Source organism: Cucurbita pepo, chromosome LG15 (genome assembly GCF_002806865.2).
Source record: "Cucurbita pepo subsp. pepo cultivar mu-cu-16 chromosome LG15, ASM280686v2, whole genome shotgun sequence".
Classification (NCBI taxonomy): Eukaryota; Viridiplantae; Streptophyta; class Magnoliopsida; order Cucurbitales; family Cucurbitaceae; genus Cucurbita; species Cucurbita pepo.
In genome coordinates, this window is record NC_036652.1 from 8,058,712 (window position 1) to 8,080,925 (window position 22,214).

Consider the following 22,214-nt stretch of genomic DNA (forward strand, 5'->3'; position numbering starts at 1 on the left):
GTATCTTTTCTATAATTTAACCATAAAGTAAGATCACACTACAATATATTCATCCTGTCGCAGAGGTAATTAAATGTTTATGGTGGAGATGCTTACACCGAATTCGGCCCTAATATCCCGGGGATCCAATTACGTGGCATGCCACATGTCTCTGCCATGTCACTATCCTTTCAATAAGATGGCAATCCCGTAAATTCCAAAATTCAACGTCCATTAATTGAGTTTCTTAATATTTCATGTCAAAATTGAAGCTCCCTCACCAACTTCCCATCTCCCTCCTTTTGTTTACCTGTGCTGTGAGTTTCAGTTTGTTGTGAAGTCTCCAACGAAGGACATGGAGGAATCTCTGCTGGGAGGAGAAGGTAGCAGCAGCTCCAGCTCTCGACGGCAGATTCCGCATGTCAGGTTTAGGCGCCGCTCCGATGCCATCGCTTATGGCTCGGCGTACCAAAGAGCAGCTGCTCTTGTGGATCTGGTTAGACTCTTTTGCCGCATTTGATTCTCGCGCGCGTTTTGTTTTTCTTCTTTCATTGGTGATGGAAATGTGTTCTGGTCTTTTATCACTTCACTGAACATTGTGATCCTTGTTTCTCTACCTTTGCTGGAGCTGTGTCTTTTTAAGTATGATGAGTTTTGAATCTTATTTGGATTGTTTCGACGGATTTTTGGTTTGCGGAATCTTTATCTTGTGCCTGGCCTTTTCAGATATGGATTTGTGACTATGGAGAAATGACCTTGGTATTGGAGTGGTTTAGCGGTGGAATGTCTTGGAACTGGTCGTAGTTTTGCATAGAAGATTATTTTTACTGTACTTCCAGCTTAATATATTGTTTTTAAATTCAACGTTCATCGATAATCTATCTCCCTCTGAGCTCTAATCCTATTTCCAATTCTCATCATTCTCTCCGAGAATAGATGGTTTTACTTTTCTAGATTTTCAAAACTGAGCATAATTTCTGTTTGACGTCTCTATGTTTCATTAGTATAGCTGAAGGTATATGCTACTTATTTTGCTTGTGGCTACATATGCTCTGCTATATTTTCTCAATAACAATAATAAACAAAAAGCTCTATTAATGAGAAATTTTGTGTTCTTTCAACTTCAACTCAATAATTTTCTATATTCATTCGACAACTGATAAGTGCTAGAATGGAAAGAGCAAAATGGANTTTTTTTTTTTTTTTTTTTTTTTTTTTTTTTTTTTTTGTTAGTGTCTGTGCTCATCTTTATTTTTATGCCAAGAAATGGTACAAACGTGTGTGGAATATTGATTAATTAAGCTCAAGATTTGTGCTAACAATTAACTTTGTCAATGAAACAAGGATTCTCTCATAGAGTTTATGGAAAAAAGGATTTAGTTTTACTTTAAACCTTGGCCAACGGAACATTTTTGTCATTGCTGATAGAGACTGAATTTTGCAGGCTGAAGATGGCATTGGTATACCCGAGAAAATTCTTGATCAGTCAAACTTTCAGAGTGCTGCAAGACTCTACTTCATTTTCATTAGATTTGATTTTCTTTGGTCCTTAAATTTCTTTGCGCTGATAATTCTAAATTTCTTTGAGGTTTGTTCTTCCATTTTTTTGACATTCCTTTTGTTTTCAGTCGTAAAAAGAAGTTTTTATTCATTTTTTAATATATTAACATCTACAGAAACCTTTGTGGTGCTCCAAATACGAGACGCATTCTTGTAATGATAGGGAGTATTTCTTTCTTGGGCAGTTGCCGTACTTAACAGCTGTTGAATCTCTTATATATGAGGTAAGAAAAAACTAAATAAATTCCGTTATTATTATCTTTTAAATTTTTTTTTTTATTTCTACTTCAGTCAAGTTGGAGTTACTCATGTTATGGCTTCGCCAGAATAGATTATGTGATGGAATAGTTTTACTGCGTTCTCACGGCAGTTTCAATGCATACTTGTCCTAGTACTTGTTACTATAAATTATATATATGAATGCTACTGTACATAAGCACGGAAGCAAAACTGAGTTATTATATTGGAGGAGGATGAGATGCTTTATATACTCAAATATAATTTGCAGGAGCATGCTGCTTGTAGATGCTGTATACTCCACTGTTTACAGAATCTCATTCATTGAAAGTGTAATATGTATAGTAACCTTCGATACAAGTGGCTGTGTGAGATTAAATAGCATTACATGTAGAAATCTGTCATTTAGAGATTTTTAATTGTTTCATGTTTTAATTGAACTGGTTATGAAGTTTCTTGGTTTCCTCAAACGATATTCACAAAAAATTCAGTGGGAAAGCTATTTCACCAATGATGGATGTTAATTTTCCAGATTATCTACATTTCTAAGTATCATCATGCATCCAGAAACTAATCTTGTGAAGTTTTCAGTCTTGTTTATTTCCCACTTTCAACTTTAGTCATTGTCTGTTTCATTGAATCTCTACCGTCTAAATGCAGGCCACGACTCTCATAATACTCACGATACACACTTTTTTCCCAATTTCATATGAAGGTGCTCAGCTTTATTGGAAAAATCCCTTGAACCAATTGAAGGTACTTGTCCAGCGTCTCTTTTGTTGATAGGTATCCAAATTAGTTTGAACTTTAAATGAACTTGAAGTAATTTGAACTATAAATGAAGTTGAAGTAATTTGAATTATGAATGATTTTGAAGGCTCGATACTTGGTAATTGGAAAACATTCACTTTTCATGTTTCGAGTAATTTGAGCATAAAGACAACTTCCTTATGCCCTTAATGTCAAAAGTGCACATATAAATTATTTTCTTTCCTATGGAAGTTATTGTTGATGATTTAAGAGTAGTCCAACATTGGCTAATTAAGGGGAGATTATGAGTTTGTAAGTAAGGACACCATCTCCGCTAGAATGAAGCCTTTTGGGGAAACCAAAAGTAAAGCAATGAAAGCTTATGCTCAAAGTGGACAATATCATACCATTGTGGAGGTTCATTGTTCCTAATATGGTATCAAAGCCATGCCCTTAACTTAGTAATGTCGATAGAATCCTCAAGTGTCGAACAAAGAAGTTGTGAGCCTCGATGGTGTAGTCAAAGTGACTCACTACAGAGAAGAGCTGTTCCAAGGGTTCCAGAGAAGGAGACCTTAGGGGAGGCTTTATGGTGTATTTTTTCGAGTGGAGGATTGTTGAGGATTATTGGGAAGAGTTGTCCCACATTGGCGAATTAAGGGGAAGATCGTGGGTTTATAAGTAAAAGACGCCATCTCTATTGGAATGAGGCTTTGTGGAGAAACCAAAAGTAAAGCGATGATAGCTTATGTTCAAAGTGGATAATATCATAGGTTGGTTGTTTCTAACCATTATCCGTACAAGAGATTAGCAATAATTAGATGGATGTCTTCTAGGAAACGAAAAAAGTTTGTTAAGTGACTAAAAAGCTTCAGCAGAAATGCAAGATTTATTGCTTTCACTGAATTATTTTTGATATGTTGAACTTGAACATACAACCAGAGCCTACCGAAATGATGAAGTGTTTGGTTATCATATTTTATTATCTTATGAATTATACATTTTGTTTACATCGCACTTCATCTTAAGATTATAATCATTGCTGTATATTTTTCTTGTACCCTTGGTTAAAGGTAGTTTTATAAATTTTCTAGAATGGGCAAGTCAACATTCTAATAATTGGAATCGCTTCCTTATGAATTGTCAATACCCTATCAGGTTTTGGTGGCTATGATGTAGTAGTTTTTATGTAATTGATTCTATATCTTCCCCATTTTTCAGGTCGTTTGCACAATTATTTTGGTTGCCGATTTTGTCATTTATACCCTATATTTGTCGCCAGTGGCCTTTGATTATCTTCCATTCAGAGTTGCACCATATATAAGGGTTGTCTTTTTCATCATGAATATCAGGTATATCTTTTTCTTGACAAGATTCTTATTTTGCTTGTCATACGTGAATCACACCTTATGTACTTAAAGATATTTGTAGCATCTAATTCAAAGAAGCTTGTTTCATCTACCCTTGTATCAGCAAGTAATTTAATTCTAAGAAACGAGTTTGCTTATACTACTATTAGCAAATGATTGTTTCGAGATGGCCATTTTAGTGGGTTAACATGGACTAGTTAGCTCATATTAATTGCCAGGTAATTATCCAAGATAAAAACAAGCATTTAACATGGCGGATGTGTTGCGGAGATTTAAGACAAGGGAGCTTCATACATTTCATTTAAAGATAAAATTTCTGTGTAATATTAATTTTTGCCGTTGTTGGGTCTCTTGATATTTGAAATGACCATCAATAGTACTCTCTCCTTCTAATGATTGAAGAAAGTCGGCTTGAGATAATGTATTAGAGGTAAAAGGTTAAGTTTTGATGGGGCCTTAACATTTTATCTTCATTAATTGCTGATGTAAACTCAAATGTTCTGATTTTGACTTACCTCTTTCCTTGATATCTGATACTTGTTCCTTATTGGTGGGAGTCGATCCTATTTATGATTTAACTGTTTACTCTAAAGAAAACCCAACAAATTTAATCATTTCATTTGGTCCTTAGGCATCTCCGGGAGAGCATCATCATCCTGGCTGGAATGCTTGGCACATACTTGAATGTCTTGGTTCGTATATAATTTTGGCATAATAAATACTCTGTTTAGGCAGAATTTACAATATACCTATATCACATCTTATATTTTCCTTTGCTCGAAAAGTTGAAGAACTGAGCCTAACATTATATTATGCCAATTATTATACCAATTCTTACTACGTTATTTTCATTTTCTTGCAGGCTCTAGGGCTTTTGTTTCTTCTGTTTTCCAGCTGGTTGGCATATGTTATATTTGAGGATACACAGCAGGGAAAAATAGTATTTACTTCTTTTGGAGCCACATTATATCAAATGTTTATTTTGTTCACTACATCCAATAGTCCAGATGTTTGGATACCTGCCTACAAGTAAGTGGGTAATTTAGCACGATTAAGACACTGTTAGTGGCTTTTTATTGATATATTTTTCTATCAGTTAGACTTGTATTCGTTTTCTTCTTCATTCCCTTTGAAGTGAATTGATAACCCTTTGAAGTTTGTAAATTTTGGAAATGGTTGTTAACTTGTCATTCTGCTATACAATCCAAGATACAAGTTTAGGAAACTATGTTGCCTGTGGTAGCAAGAAGCACTGTATACGAGCTATGTGCAAGGATATCCCAGTTTTCTGATTAGAGGGAAAATTATTCCCCCTTCTCAATCACTATCACATTCCTGAATTTTGTACTGGTTGGTGGGCGTTTAATGATGGTGTAGCATACATTCATACATTTTGTGATATTCAAAATAGTAGCAAATCATTTGAACTTTCAATTTGAACGCTAACATTGCACAGTGCCACTAGTTTACTATATTAGTTCTAGAGATAGAATTACTTGATTTTGATAGAATTCATGTCCTTGAGATGTTAATGGTATTTTAAGGTTACATTAATTAATGAATTATGAGTGGTATGAAGTATCATTGTTATTAATTTCCATCAAATGTAAAAGAGTTATAATAGAATTTTGTTGATGCATTATTGAAGTTATTAACTGTAGAATGCATGTTCAAAGACGTTTCTCCAACATTCTAAAGTAAGCATTACATTGACTTATATTGTCTTTTACAGGGCATCTCGTTGGTATTGTCTCTTTTTTGTTCTTTACGTGCTGTTGGGAGTTTACTTCGTTACAAACTTGATTCTTGCTGTTGTATACGATAGCTTTAAAAGTCAGGTAAATACTATTTTACCATGCTCTGCCAGTGCAAATAGTTATCGAAGGCTTCAATTGGCTTTAGTACTCAATTTTGTCGGCCCGTTTCTTGCTTCATCCACAGATCCTTTTCCCGTCTCCAGATACTTACTTCATTCGTAGTTCATCAACGAAAGTTGATTTACTTACTTTATTATTTTTTTAATATGGATACAAAAGCTCACGTTTTTTCTAATTTTTATTGTTTATGAATTTTTTAGCTTGCTAAACAAATTTCCGAGATGGACCGCTTGAGGAAAAGTATATTGGCCAAAGCTTTTGGTCTTATGGATACTAATGTAAGAATTGTGACCATTTACCATCTAGCTTGCATCTTCAAAGTTTTAAATGGGTGGCTCATAGATCCTATTTAATTTTGATGAAAGAATCTTGTCATACTTTTACATTGGGGGCAAGTATCTGTCTTGTTCTTGTTCAGTTTTTATTTCCTGGTTTCTTCTTGTTTGTGTACTAGAAATTTCTCATGGTAAATTTTCTATTAAACATAAAAAAACATTAAGATAGGGGAGGACACTTTTTAATTATCTGAATTGAGATAGGTCGGGCTTGTAACTATATAGAAATGACTGAAAAATGATGGTATTAGTTTTTGAGCATTTGAGCATTGCTATTATAATTGATAGTTGTATAGAAATTATTAGTGTTTCTTATGCTTTTTCATTGGGTATCAACGTGTAAAAGCCAGGGTGAAAACATTCAGCAGATAATTTTATGGAAGGTAGAGCTATATGGAGAGCTTTTCGTTGTTGGAAGAAAATAATAAGATGTCCCTTTTGGGATATGTATATGGGTATCATCTACGCTTTAATGAAGGACATGACTTAGTTAGAGTTATGTTTTTAAGAAGGACATCTAAGCTTCATTTATGTAGTGGACTTGTATCATGACGTCAAACTTGGTTAGGTAGTGTTTATCCAAAAAAAAAAAAACTTAGGTAGTGTCAATTTTGATTTAGAGAATGGAGGACTTGATTAAAATCCCATTTGATGCCGTGCTACTATTTTTTGGTTTACCCTTCATACCTATAACCATGCCACTAAGTATTTGGCTAAATGGATGTACTTGCGTTCGTTCCCCTTCCACAACTCTATTTCCAATTCACTTTTCATATTAGAGTCTGTCCGCTGCTGGTTTATTAAAATTCTTGTATGTGATCATTCAATGTTGCATTGTCGTGGATAAAGGTTCTGCTGAGTGTCCCCATTTTACCTTGAGTTGTTGGTTCTGTGCCTTTTCGATTTTATTTGTTGACTAGAATAACGAGGTAAATATGGTCCACGTTACCATCCNCAGCTGGTTGGCATATGTTATATTTGAGGATACACAGCAGGGAAAAATAGTATTTACTTCTTTTGGAGCCACATTATATCAAATGTTTATTTTGTTCACTACATCCAATAGTCCAGATGTTTGGATACCTGCCTACAAGTAAGTGGGTAATTTAGCACGATTAAGACACTGTTAGTGGCTTTTTATTGATATATTTTTCTATCAGTTAGACTTGTATTCGTTTTCTTCTTCATTCCCTTTGAAGTGAATTGATAACCCTTTGAAGTTTGTAAATTTTGGAAATGGTTGTTAACTTGTCATTCTGCTATACAATCCAAGATACAAGTTTAGGAAACTATGTTGCCTGTGGTAGCAAGAAGCACTGTATACGAGCTATGTGCAAGGATATCCCAGTTTTCTGATTAGAGGGAAAATTATTCCCCCTTCTCAATCACTATCACATTCCTGAATTTTGTACTGGTTGGTGGGCGTTTAATGATGGTGTAGCATACATTCATACATTTTGTGATATTCAAAATAGTAGCAAATCATTTGAACTTTCAATTTGAACGCTAACATTGCACAGTGCCACTAGTTTACTATATTAGTTCTAGAGATAGAATTACTTGATTTTGATAGAATTCATGTCCTTGAGATGTTAATGGTATTTTAAGGTTACATTAATTAATGAATTATGAGTGGTATGAAGTATCATTGTTATTAATTTCCATCAAATGTAAAAGAGTTATAATAGAATTTTGTTGATGCATTATTGAAGTTATTAACTGTAGAATGCATGTTCAAAGACGTTTCTCCAACATTCTAAAGTAAGCATTACATTGACTTATATTGTCTTTTACAGGGCATCTCGTTGGTATTGTCTCTTTTTTGTTCTTTACGTGCTGTTGGGAGTTTACTTCGTTACAAACTTGATTCTTGCTGTTGTATACGATAGCTTTAAAAGTCAGGTAAATACTATTTTACCATGCTCTGCCAGTGCAAATAGTTATCGAAGGCTTCAATTGGCTTTAGTACTCAATTTTGTCGGCCCGTTTCTTGCTTCATCCACAGATCCTTTTCCCGTCTCCAGATACTTACTTCATTCGTAGTTCATCAACGAAAGTTGATTTACTTACTTTATTATTTTTTTAATATGGATACAAAAGCTCACGTTTTTTCTAATTTTTATTGTTTATGAATTTTTTAGCTTGCTAAACAAATTTCCGAGATGGACCGCTTGAGGAAAAGTATATTGGCCAAAGCTTTTGGTCTTATGGATACTAATGTAAGAATTGTGACCATTTACCATCTAGCTTGCATCTTCAAAGTTTTAAATGGGTGGCTCATAGATCCTATTTAATTTTGATGAAAGAATCTTGTCATACTTTTACATTGGGGGCAAGTATCTGTCTTGTTCTTGTTCAGTTTTTATTTCCTGGTTTCTTCTTGTTTGTGTACTAGAAATTTCTCATGGTAAATTTTCTATTAAACATAAAAAAACATTAAGATAGGGGAGGACACTTTTTAATTATCTGAATTGAGATAGGTCGGGCTTGTAACTATATAGAAATGACTGAAAAATGATGGTATTAGTTTTTGAGCATTTGAGCATTGCTATTATAATTGATAGTTGTATAGAAATTATTAGTGTTTCTTATGCTTTTTCATTGGGTATCAACGTGTAAAAGCCAGGGTGAAAACATTCAGCAGATAATTTTATGGAAGGTAGAGCTATATGGAGAGCTTTTCGTTGTTGGAAGAAAATAATAAGATGTCCCTTTTGGGATATGTATATGGGTATCATCTACGCTTTAATGAAGGACATGACTTAGTTAGAGTTATGTTTTTAAGAAGGACATCTAAGCTTCATTTATGTAGTGGACTTGTATCATGACGTCAAACTTGGTTAGGTAGTGTTTATCCAAAAAAAAAAAAACTTAGGTAGTGTCAATTTTGATTTAGAGAATGGAGGACTTGATTAAAATCCCATTTGATGCCGTGCTACTATTTTTTGGTTTACCCTTCATACCTATAACCATGCCACTAAGTATTTGGCTAAATGGATGTACTTGCGTTCGTTCCCCTTCCACAACTCTATTTCCAATTCACTTTTCATATTAGAGTCTGTCCGCTGCTGGTTTATTAAAATTCTTGTATGTGATCATTCAATGTTGCATTGTCGTGGATAAAGGTTCTGCTGAGTGTCCCCATTTTACCTTGAGTTGTTGGTTCTGTGCCTTTTCGATTTTATTTGTTGACTAGAATAACGAGGTAAATATGGTCCACGTTACCATCCAACATCTTGTTTTCTTCAAAAGTTCATGGTGAAGATACTGCATGTTGATTACCTCCTCATGTCTTTACAGAACGTTGGGTTTATCAATAAAGAGCAATGCCTTGCACTTTTAGAAGAACTTAACAGATACAGGTGTTTGTACCTTCTCTACCTTTCTTTCGTTTGCCAGTTTTGGAAGTTAATTTGTTACAGCGAAGTCAGAAATACTTGCAAAAGTGCTTGATGAAAAACTAATAATCCTTCATAGTGGCATCCTGTGTATCTCTCAAGTTTTTATAATTCTTTCTGTTGGTTATTATTTGTTTTTTTTTTTAATTTTACGATCAAACACCTGCTGAAATTTGTATTCTTGCTTCTTATGATCATATTTCATGATCATCTTATTTTCGCTGATTGCATGTGGAATTAGGCAGTGAATACAAAGGCATAAAGTACAGAGTTTTATCTTTCAGACTAAGGCTAAAATTTCAATTTTGTAGTTTGCCTGGTATAGAAGAAATCTTAGTTTTAGCTTTTGCCCGTTGACTAGTCTTACATTTTCAAGATTGTAACATTTATGCTCAGGTCTTTGCCGAAAGTATCAAGGGATGATTATGAGTTAATATTTGATGAGCTGGATGACAGTCGTGATTTTAAGGTACATTAGTTCCTCAAAATTGTTAAACTAAATAATTTTTTTGGATTCTTGTTCTCGAAATAACTTATATTCATCCTTACAAGTTACAACCTAGCTAGTATTGGATGAGGGTGGTAGTGATAAGTTAAGGCACATTAGTTACTTGAATTTGTGAAAGTGTGTCGGTACGGGACCTTGAACNATTGACTTATATTGTCTTTTACAGGGCATCTCGTTGGTATTGTCTCTTTTTTGTTCTTTACGTGCTGTTGGGAGTTTACTTCGTTACAAACTTGATTCTTGCTGTTGTATACGATAGCTTTAAAAGTCAGGTAAATACTATTTTACCATGCTCTGCCAGTGCAAATAGTTATCGAAGGCTTCAATTGGCTTTAGTACTCAATTTTGTCGGCCCGTTTCTTGCTTCATCCACAGATCCTTTTCCCGTCTCCAGATACTTACTTCATTCGTAGTTCATCAACGAAAGTTGATTTACTTACTTTATTATTTTTTTAATATGGATACAAAAGCTCACGTTTTTTCTAATTTTTATTGTTTATGAATTTTTTAGCTTGCTAAACAAATTTCCGAGATGGACCGCTTGAGGAAAAGTATATTGGCCAAAGCTTTTGGTCTTATGGATACTAATGTAAGAATTGTGACCATTTACCATCTAGCTTGCATCTTCAAAGTTTTAAATGGGTGGCTCATAGATCCTATTTAATTTTGATGAAAGAATCTTGTCATACTTTTACATTGGGGGCAAGTATCTGTCTTGTTCTTGTTCAGTTTTTATTTCCTGGTTTCTTCTTGTTTGTGTACTAGAAATTTCTCATGGTAAATTTTCTATTAAACATAAAAAAACATTAAGATAGGGGAGGACACTTTTTAATTATCTGAATTGAGATAGGTCGGGCTTGTAACTATATAGAAATGACTGAAAAATGATGGTATTAGTTTTTGAGCATTTGAGCATTGCTATTATAATTGATAGTTGTATAGAAATTATTAGTGTTTCTTATGCTTTTTCATTGGGTATCAACGTGTAAAAGCCAGGGTGAAAACATTCAGCAGATAATTTTATGGAAGGTAGAGCTATATGGAGAGCTTTTCGTTGTTGGAAGAAAATAATAAGATGTCCCTTTTGGGATATGTATATGGGTATCATCTACGCTTTAATGAAGGACATGACTTAGTTAGAGTTATGTTTTTAAGAAGGACATCTAAGCTTCATTTATGTAGTGGACTTGTATCATGACGTCAAACTTGGTTAGGTAGTGTTTATCCAAAAAAAAAAAAACTTAGGTAGTGTCAATTTTGATTTAGAGAATGGAGGACTTGATTAAAATCCCATTTGATGCCGTGCTACTATTTTTTGGTTTACCCTTCATACCTATAACCATGCCACTAAGTATTTGGCTAAATGGATGTACTTGCGTTCGTTCCCCTTCCACAACTCTATTTCCAATTCACTTTTCATATTAGAGTCTGTCCGCTGCTGGTTTATTAAAATTCTTGTATGTGATCATTCAATGTTGCATTGTCGTGGATAAAGGTTCTGCTGAGTGTCCCCATTTTACCTTGAGTTGTTGGTTCTGTGCCTTTTCGATTTTATTTGTTGACTAGAATAACGAGGTAAATATGGTCCACGTTACCATCCAACATCTTGTTTTCTTCAAAAGTTCATGGTGAAGATACTGCATGTTGATTACCTCCTCATGTCTTTACAGAACGTTGGGTTTATCAATAAAGAGCAATGCCTTGCACTTTTAGAAGAACTTAACAGATACAGGTGTTTGTACCTTCTCTACCTTTCTTTCGTTTGCCAGTTTTGGAAGTTAATTTGTTACAGCGAAGTCAGAAATACTTGCAAAAGTGCTTGATGAAAAACTAATAATCCTTCATAGTGGCATCCTGTGTATCTCTCAAGTTTTTATAATTCTTTCTGTTGGTTATTATTTGTTTTTTTTTTTAATTTTACGATCAAACACCTGCTGAAATTTGTATTCTTGCTTCTTATGATCATATTTCATGATCATCTTATTTTCGCTGATTGCATGTGGAATTAGGCAGTGAATACAAAGGCATAAAGTACAGAGTTTTATCTTTCAGACTAAGGCTAAAATTTCAATTTTGTAGTTTGCCTGGTATAGAAGAAATCTTAGTTTTAGCTTTTGCCCGTTGACTAGTCTTACATTTTCAAGATTGTAACATTTATGCTCAGGTCTTTGCCGAAAGTATCAAGGGATGATTATGAGTTAATATTTGATGAGCTGGATGACAGTCGTGATTTTAAGGTACATTAGTTCCTCAAAATTGTTAAACTAAATAATTTTTTTGGATTCTTGTTCTCGAAATAACTTATATTCATCCTTACAAGTTACAACCTAGCTAGTATTGGATGAGGGTGGTAGTGATAAGTTAAGGCACATTAGTTACTTGAATTTGTGAAAGTGTGTCGGTACGGGACCTTGAACGCAATTTTATTTGTTTATTATTTAAAAAAAAAAAAAAAAACAAAAACAAAAACTTCTATTGATATGGTAAAAAGTTGCATACAAAAACCTATTCTCTGAAGGAGCTTACGAAAAGACTCCCATATTAAGGTTAAATACAAAGGAAGAACAATTAAAAAAAGAAAAGAAAAGAGGAACACCACTGAAACAATAACCTTTACTTATAGGAAACCTATGCCCTGAAAGAAGCTTATGAAAAGTCTCCCCAGTTATGGTTAATTACTGAGGCTTGATTGCATATTCAATTTGTGATTATAATAAACATACTGATGGATTATATCTTCAGTTATGTACAGACGAACATACCAGGTTTTTCTTCTTTTTGGGGATGGGTTCTCTCTACCCCTGGCCCNCTTCATCCACAGATCCTTTTCCCGTCTCCAGATACTTACTTCATTCGTAGTTCATCAACGAAAGTTGATTTACTTACTTTATTATTTTTTTAATATGGATACAAAAGCTCACGTTTTTTCTAATTTTTATTGTTTATGAATTTTTTAGCTTGCTAAACAAATTTCCGAGATGGACCGCTTGAGGAAAAGTATATTGGCCAAAGCTTTTGGTCTTATGGATACTAATGTAAGAATTGTGACCATTTACCATCTAGCTTGCATCTTCAAAGTTTTAAATGGGTGGCTCATAGATCCTATTTAATTTTGATGAAAGAATCTTGTCATACTTTTACATTGGGGGCAAGTATCTGTCTTGTTCTTGTTCAGTTTTTATTTCCTGGTTTCTTCTTGTTTGTGTACTAGAAATTTCTCATGGTAAATTTTCTATTAAACATAAAAAAACATTAAGATAGGGGAGGACACTTTTTAATTATCTGAATTGAGATAGGTCGGGCTTGTAACTATATAGAAATGACTGAAAAATGATGGTATTAGTTTTTGAGCATTTGAGCATTGCTATTATAATTGATAGTTGTATAGAAATTATTAGTGTTTCTTATGCTTTTTCATTGGGTATCAACGTGTAAAAGCCAGGGTGAAAACATTCAGCAGATAATTTTATGGAAGGTAGAGCTATATGGAGAGCTTTTCGTTGTTGGAAGAAAATAATAAGATGTCCCTTTTGGGATATGTATATGGGTATCATCTACGCTTTAATGAAGGACATGACTTAGTTAGAGTTATGTTTTTAAGAAGGACATCTAAGCTTCATTTATGTAGTGGACTTGTATCATGACGTCAAACTTGGTTAGGTAGTGTTTATCCAAAAAAAAAAAAACTTAGGTAGTGTCAATTTTGATTTAGAGAATGGAGGACTTGATTAAAATCCCATTTGATGCCGTGCTACTATTTTTTGGTTTACCCTTCATACCTATAACCATGCCACTAAGTATTTGGCTAAATGGATGTACTTGCGTTCGTTCCCCTTCCACAACTCTATTTCCAATTCACTTTTCATATTAGAGTCTGTCCGCTGCTGGTTTATTAAAATTCTTGTATGTGATCATTCAATGTTGCATTGTCGTGGATAAAGGTTCTGCTGAGTGTCCCCATTTTACCTTGAGTTGTTGGTTCTGTGCCTTTTCGATTTTATTTGTTGACTAGAATAACGAGGTAAATATGGTCCACGTTACCATCCAACATCTTGTTTTCTTCAAAAGTTCATGGTGAAGATACTGCATGTTGATTACCTCCTCATGTCTTTACAGAACGTTGGGTTTATCAATAAAGAGCAATGCCTTGCACTTTTAGAAGAACTTAACAGATACAGGTGTTTGTACCTTCTCTACCTTTCTTTCGTTTGCCAGTTTTGGAAGTTAATTTGTTACAGCGAAGTCAGAAATACTTGCAAAAGTGCTTGATGAAAAACTAATAATCCTTCATAGTGGCATCCTGTGTATCTCTCAAGTTTTTATAATTCTTTCTGTTGGTTATTATTTGTTTTTTTTTTTAATTTTACGATCAAACACCTGCTGAAATTTGTATTCTTGCTTCTTATGATCATATTTCATGATCATCTTATTTTCGCTGATTGCATGTGGAATTAGGCAGTGAATACAAAGGCATAAAGTACAGAGTTTTATCTTTCAGACTAAGGCTAAAATTTCAATTTTGTAGTTTGCCTGGTATAGAAGAAATCTTAGTTTTAGCTTTTGCCCGTTGACTAGTCTTACATTTTCAAGATTGTAACATTTATGCTCAGGTCTTTGCCGAAAGTATCAAGGGATGATTATGAGTTAATATTTGATGAGCTGGATGACAGTCGTGATTTTAAGGTACATTAGTTCCTCAAAATTGTTAAACTAAATAATTTTTTTGGATTCTTGTTCTCGAAATAACTTATATTCATCCTTACAAGTTACAACCTAGCTAGTATTGGATGAGGGTGGTAGTGATAAGTTAAGGCACATTAGTTACTTGAATTTGTGAAAGTGTGTCGGTACGGGACCTTGAACGCAATTTTATTTGTTTATTATTTAAAAAAAAAAAAAAAAACAAAAACAAAAACTTCTATTGATATGGTAAAAAGTTGCATACAAAAACCTATTCTCTGAAGGAGCTTACGAAAAGACTCCCATATTAAGGTTAAATACAAAGGAAGAACAATTAAAAAAAGAAAAGAAAAGAGGAACACCACTGAAACAATAACCTTTACTTATAGGAAACCTATGCCCTGAAAGAAGCTTATGAAAAGTCTCCCCAGTTATGGTTAATTACTGAGGCTTGATTGCATATTCAATTTGTGATTATAATAAACATACTGATGGATTATATCTTCAGTTATGTACAGACGAACATACCAGGTTTTTCTTCTTTTTGGGGATGGGTTCTCTCTACCCCTGGCCCTTAAGCTGTTTTTCTTGTTGACATGAATACACACACACACACGCACACATATAAGCAATTAAAAACAATTTTCTTTATCTTCCTTGATTTTATTTGGATTCCTTCCTCATATGTAGATTAATATGAATGAGTTCGCTGATCTTTGCAATGCTATAGCCTTGAAGTTCCAGAAGGAGGACATTGTAAGTCTTTATAGTTTTATCCATGAATTTTAGAACCTACTGAGGAGTGAACAGAATGAATAAGGGCTTAATTTGCTTATCGGAATTACTATGATTGCAGCCTTCATGGTTTGAAGGGTATCCTTCGATCTACCATTCAGTTTTCTCAAAAAAGTTGAAAGCATTTGTGCGGAGCCCCACATTTGGATATGCTGTATCTTTTATCCTCATACTGAACCTGGTTGCTGTTATTATTGAAACAACTGTAAGACTTGCTTAAATAATAATTTTATTTATGTAATTAACTTCGTCATGTTATCGTGAATGGAAATTTAATCAACTTTGTCACATTATCATGGATGGAAATCTTATTGATCTTTCAAACATAGAGTTTATTATCTCTTGTGATTTATGTTGCTCTCATATGGAGGATTCGATTAATTGATTTTGTCTAGATTATATAAAGTACTTTCACCTTTATTTTCCTTTGTTTGCACAATTTTTGGATTCTGATACAAATATATTAAGCGATGATCTTAATTGATATTTATGTGTTTGTTGAAGAAATATCGAAATAATTGGTAGCAGCTCCATTCAATTTAATTAAAAAAAATTTAATGCAGCTTATAAGGCATTTAACTTCTGGTATTCGTGTTTCAGCTTGATATAGCAAACAATGCAGGTCAGAAAGCATGGCAAGAACTCGAGTTTGTATTTGGTAAGGTCTTGATAAGGAAATATTTTATTTTCTTCAAATAACTATGTAGTAGTTTCCAACTTCTTACAATTTTCTTTTTATTAAGTATTCCTGGTTGAAATTTCAATAATGGTTATTTTGCTTTGAAGAACCTGTATCATTTTTTGGTAGGAAAAAACAATGCAACATAGCATCTAAGAGATTGAACTTCAATAGAACTTGAGCGAAGATTTTGTTTATTATTCAAAAGCATTATACGAGAAACTATCCAATAGGATGCAAATCCCCTAAGTAAGAATAAATTACTCACGAAACAACCAACTAACGAAGTAATTCAACAACAATGAACAATTATGTGAAAGCAATTATGTGATTGATTGTTACCATGGTTATCTTTTTCTTATTTTACACAAAATATCCTTTTTTTTTTCCCAACAGGTTGGATATATGTAGTTGAAATGGCTCTAAAAATCTACTCGTTTGGATTTTTGAACTATTGGAGAGATGGCCAAAATCAGTTTGATTTCCTTGTCACGTGGATTATAGGTAAATAGTATCTGTGTGTGTGAGAGAGGGGGGGAGGGGGGTCAATTTTTTTATTTTTCATTGTGTTAATATTTTCTTTATCAATCTTTTTAGTATCACTTTTACTTTGACAGTGATTGGAGAAACTATAACTTTCGTTGCACCCAGTGGACTAACTTTTCTTTCAAATGGAGAATGGTAAGAGTAATTTTGTCCATCCTGTGTAAACCAAAATGTTCTCTATTCTTTCATAAAGATATTCTCTTGCTGTCTAATTCCCTTACGGAATGAGTGAAAAAATTGATGGCTCCTTTGCTTTTGAATGCTGCTCTTTTCAGTGGCGCCTAAAACTTCTATGTTTTGATTTAACATTTCAAAAGTTAAATGATAACGGTAGAGTTGGGTGAGATGGGTGAGATACTGTACATGATGCATTTCTGTTCAACTTCTTCTTTAGATCCTTTGAATCCACAAGAAGTTAAAATACAATAAAGCATTAGAAAAAAAAAAAAAAAAGGCCTTTAGGAGCAAAAGTAATTACCCGGATCCATTTACATATTTAAGTATCACAGATTCACAAAATTAAAGTATTGTGATAAAGTAGTATAACCAAAATGTTTTTAAGGTAATAAGTTCAAACTATGGCTAATCTTGGTCACCTACCTAGGATGTTTATATTATGCATTTTTTTTTATGGCAGAAATTGCAGGGTCAAATTATTGTTTCATAGGATTAGCTTAGGTGCGCACAAGCTATCACAAATATCCACAAATAGTTAAATAAATAGATCATAATAGAAAACTATTTAGTTTTTATCAAAGAAAATGGTTAAATCAGAACATGCTGTATATTTTGGTATTATCAATTATAGTTGACATGGCTTGCATCATATTTTAGGCCCACTCTTCCTTTCTTTGTTTTTTATTTGTCTGAGGGGAGAGTGGTGGAATCTGTTTATTGAAGTCGACTTGTTTTGAGATTAACGAAGCATGTATCAATTAACTGGAGAAATGTATATGTGTAGCAATCAACACCTGTCTTTCTCACATGAAATAAGATTCTCTTTCATTGTATTGGTAACATAGACCCTGCATAGGTTGAATGTTTATCCAAATGGCTGTAAACTAATATAGGGGCATGTTGTTAGCAAAGGGTTTCACATGCCTATCCTTTCTCACTATTTAACTTTAGTCTTGTTCATACCGGATATGGACATTATAGAAGTGAAACCATGGAATTCTATACTACATTGACTCAGCTTTATTAAAATCAAGCGTAATACCTTCTCTTCTAATGTATAGCATGTAGTTCTTTTTTAATCTTTGCTAAAATAAACAATTTTGTTTTTCTCTTCTTTGCCTACAGGATTCGCTACCTTCTGATAGCAAGAATGTTACGCTTGATAAGGCTCCTAATGCATGTCCGGCAATATCGAGCTTTTCTAGCTACCTTTTTAACTCTCATCCCTAGTTTGATGCCATATCTAGGAACCATTTTCTGTGTCCTCTGTCTTTATTGCAATCTTGGTGTGCAGGTAAATACGTTGATCGATATGAACTATTTATGAAAATAGAAGAATGAAATGAATCTTATAAGATACACTTTTATTAGCTTTTCCTGTCATAAATTGCATCTTGTTGCAACATATAAACTGACTAATTTAGGTCCTTAGATGATCATAAACTTTGATCATCTAAACTTTAATCCTAAGTTTTGTATCATGTCTCCTGATTTGTATTATTATATATTTTACTCTTTAGTAATTGTATCTTTTTATGTCGGTCGGTCATTCTAGATTTTGAACTATTTTCGGTGCATGTTTCTAGTCATTGTAATATAATGTAGTCAAATATCTTTACTTTTTGCTGTCTTCACTAATGCCCTTGCTTTTGTCTCAATCGTTTTTAAGGTCTTTGGAGGACTTGTTAATGCTGGAAATGCCACTTTGTCTAAGACTGATCTGGATGAGGATGAGTATCCTTAGATGTTTTACTTCTTCTTCTTCTTCTTCTTCTTCTTATTTTTTATTTTTTATTATTATTTTTTTTGGCTAGATACTTTTAAATACTTTGATAGTGGATTCTGAATTTTTATAGGCTTCTAAATAGGGATTCATTGTGGCTGCAGGAGCTTTCTTTGAAAATTTGTTGAAACCAGTTAAACTTTTTTCTGTATTGTCCTTGTGAAGAACGTTTTCTGTTTAGATTTCCCTTGACTGAGTCAGCTACCTACTTTTCAATTTCAACGACTATCCTANTTTTTTTTTTTTTTTTTTTTTTTTTTTTTTTTTTTTTTTTTTTTTTTTTTTTTTTTTTTTTTTTTTTTTTTTTTGTGCTTCTGGCTCCTGTAAACCTAAAGCGGTATATCTGTTATATTCTCCTTTGGGGGTATGGTTATATGCATCTAAAAGTGAAAATTGAAATATTTAGATTATATGTTATACGCAAATAGTTAGAATGGGTATCAAATTTTATTTGTAATTTCTTGAAACATACCTTGATATGTCCATTGAATGTTGACGGTTTTGGTATTTGGTTCAGTATGAAGGAAAACAAAAACTAAAAGAAATTAAGCTTAATCTTGGAACAAAATTCTGAAGAAAGAAGGGTACTGCAATGTCATACTAACTTTTCCCTTCACGAAAATCAGATGCTTCAAACTTCCGTTTATTCTAGTTGTCATTGTCCTTTTCCTAATTTCTGTGGCTTTGTTGATTGCTGCATTATTTTCTGGCTACAAGATTAGAATTTCTGCTTTATGCTAATAAGATTATCCCTATGACATACGAAGTAGTATTTATTTATATGTACTCTAGCCTCATAAGTTGGATTTCACAGATGCCTCATTCTTGTGTTTCAAGTAATTATTTTCATTTTCCCTTCCTACTATAACTTTTCTTTACCATCTCTGGAATTTGTCGCTGAATTTAATATTTATCTTCTCAGAGCTACAAGGAATTAACAGGAAGCATTTGGACCCTCGTTTATTTTATCAGTTTCTACCTAATAACCGTTTTGCTGCTCTTAAATTTGGTAAGTTTGCTTTTGTGCTTTTATGCAATGCCCGTACCTTATCGTTTACATCTTTACTATGATGATAGCTGCAAATAAATGGGCTTCCTTGCTGAGAAGTGCTGCATGAATAAAACGGAATCTGATTACACCAGGAATTTTTTTTCCTTCAAGATTACATGCTAGACTGTTTTCTTAATTGGACACAATACCTTCATAAATAACGAGGAGATTGATACTGTTGAAAAGAAATGTTAATATTGGAGTTCAAATAAATGGAGGGTTCATGTTCTTTACTTCATCTTTTCTTCTCCTTTTTTCCACTAACGAGAAAATCCAAAATAACCTTCTTTAATTGGTAATTACCAACGGCTTATTGCACTCACCGCTACATGGTGATTGACATGATTGTCAGTTATTAGTTAAGTTTCCAGTGTTCTCGTCAAAGTTATGATGAATGCATGCTTGTAAGCATATCATATTTGATATAATGGCGTTATAAATTAAAAAACTTAAAATATTGTGATATGATTCAGGTTGTAGCCTTTGTCTTGGAGGCATTCTTTGCTGAATTGGATATTGAATCTTCAGAAAATGGCGAAGAACAGGATCAGGTCAGTATCTTCTGATCCTTGAGAAGGATGGGTATTGTGAACTACTGGACTTCAATTGATAGTAGAAATTGAGACCTCATGCAAATTAATGATTTATATTAACTCTTACTATAACTGAAAAAAAAAGTATGTGATTGAAACACATATATTAAGACTAGATATTTGGATTTAGAGATGTACGTTGTTCTTCTGATTGATATTGCTGAACTTTTATTCTAGCAATTAGACATCAGTTTTGGGGAGAAAATTTGTTGCCTTTTCTTTTGAATGCTTGAGTGTATATCTTTAGTTATTGCGATTATTTATCCACAAAATCTCAAACCTTTGCAATTAAATTCTAGTCTACAAATCTACAATAGTTGTTGAAGTACTAATCATTAAAAAAAAGAAATACTTGTTTAGTTTCTGATTTTTTTTTTTTTTTGATATCCATAATCAACACCTTGAAACTTTTAAATTTTGTTTTTGATTACTCACAAGATATTTAATCTTTCAGATTCTAAAAAAATTAGAGACGATAAATTAGACACGCAATGTTAAAATCTTGTACTTTTAACTGCCTCCTCTGCTCCACTCCTAGTTTTTCAGATTAACGTTGCTGGTTCTGCCATTTTATTGTGTTTATTCCGGTACTTTAGGTTACACTGACAAAAAAAAAAAAAAAAAAAAAGAAGGATAAAGAAACAATCATTAAGCTTGCCTATTTATCCAACATTTGTGCTTTTTTCACTGTGGGATAACATGAAGGTCCAACTAACTGTACTTGCGAATCTAAATTCTGTGGTTCAGGACGGAGATAGTAGAAAGGATCGTCGACGTTTTGTTGGGTACGACAATAAGTAGTTTTAATATGCATCCATCCTCTCCATTTGTCTTGAAATGTTGACGTGACAAATTTTTATGGTTTTTTTTCCAGCACTAAAACTCGGAGTCGCAAAGTTGACATTCTTCTCCATCATATGTTGAGTGCAGAACTGGATAAGGATTCCGATTAGTACTGTTTCTTTTCCAGGTTAGCAGCCAACCCTTGTTCCCAAATAATTGATTAGTTGAACGCTCTCTGCATTGTTGCTGCATCATCCCACTTGTCTTTTGATATTTTGATTACATTTCCCTCACATTAAGAGCGTTGAGAATTTAGACACATTCGCCAGAATTCATTTCTCTCATACTTATTTTTATCTTTCAATCCGAGTGCTTCGTTTGGTTCATCTATCTGCTACGCGCCCATCGATTTGATAATCTGGTAACGTTGATGTTACCTAATAACGTGGAAAAGGAGAATAGATACAAAATATCACGGTACTCAAAGAACCAATAGCACCAAAGACGCAAACTTACTCCATGAGAAAATAGCTCTTATTTAATTGTAAATGTTCCTTCCGTGACAAGCACCTGCAGACACTCACCATATATTTCTGTGCCTGTGTAAACAATCTGCAGATGAGGAATTTTTCGTCAAATGAAGCTCCCAGTTTCAGTTCGTCCGTTCCCCGTGATGCGAGAATTCCAAATGAACCAAAAAAACGTGTATAAATGATCCCTACACATCATACTTCCTGTAATCCTGATGTCAGTGGATAGTTTTGAAGGGGGTAACCTTAAAGATGGGGAGTCTGCATGAACATTAATGTAGTTTGTTATCTGAATTGCGTAGACAGCAGGTGACTTTCCAAAGTTTTATTTACTTGATCTCCATTAGGAGAGAGAGAGAGCTTAGCTATACAGTCTGCTAGTTTGATTTCAGTTGGATTACTGTACTCTTGATTTTTAAACTATGGAATCCTCTCGCCTCATCGTTTACCACTCCATTCACAAAGTCCGAGATGATTGCTGGTAATAAAATAATGCGACGTGTGAGGAATCAAGCATCTCCACTTTTGTAATGGGCCATTTTTTTTTTTAAATTCATACGCACGTTGGATTATTGTTGTTTAT

General features: G+C 33.5%; 1 protein-coding gene and 1 long non-coding RNA gene across 2 annotated transcripts; both read left to right on the forward strand.

Moving 5' to 3' along the window:
* The first annotated feature begins 239 nt into the window (after window positions 1-239).
* On the forward strand, window positions 240-22,137 carry LOC111811844 (two pore calcium channel protein 1A-like). Its single transcript, XM_023698888.1, has 24 exons — window positions 240-475; window positions 1,424-1,567; window positions 1,656-1,763; window positions 2,437-2,532; window positions 3,748-3,878; window positions 4,528-4,588; window positions 4,759-4,925; window positions 5,629-5,734; window positions 5,974-6,051; window positions 9,409-9,470; window positions 9,903-9,975; window positions 15,385-15,450; window positions 15,551-15,694; window positions 16,090-16,147; window positions 16,565-16,672; window positions 16,786-16,849; window positions 18,017-18,185; window positions 18,561-18,625; window positions 18,876-18,935; window positions 19,581-19,683; window positions 20,199-20,276; window positions 21,066-21,103; window positions 21,193-21,288; window positions 21,720-22,137. The coding sequence occupies exons 1-23, from the start codon at window positions 335-337 to the stop codon at window positions 21,269-21,271; spliced, it is 2,199 nt and encodes a 732-aa protein (XP_023554656.1). The 5' UTR covers window positions 240-334; the 3' UTR covers window positions 21,272-21,288; window positions 21,720-22,137.
* On the forward strand, window positions 10,182-12,572 carry LOC111811854. The gene is made up of 4 exons (XR_002817615.1): window positions 10,182-10,286; window positions 10,526-10,603; window positions 11,685-11,746; window positions 12,179-12,572. It is a non-coding gene; the product is annotated as an uncharacterized LOC111811854 (long non-coding RNA).
* Window positions 22,138-22,214: the final 77 nt, after the last annotated feature.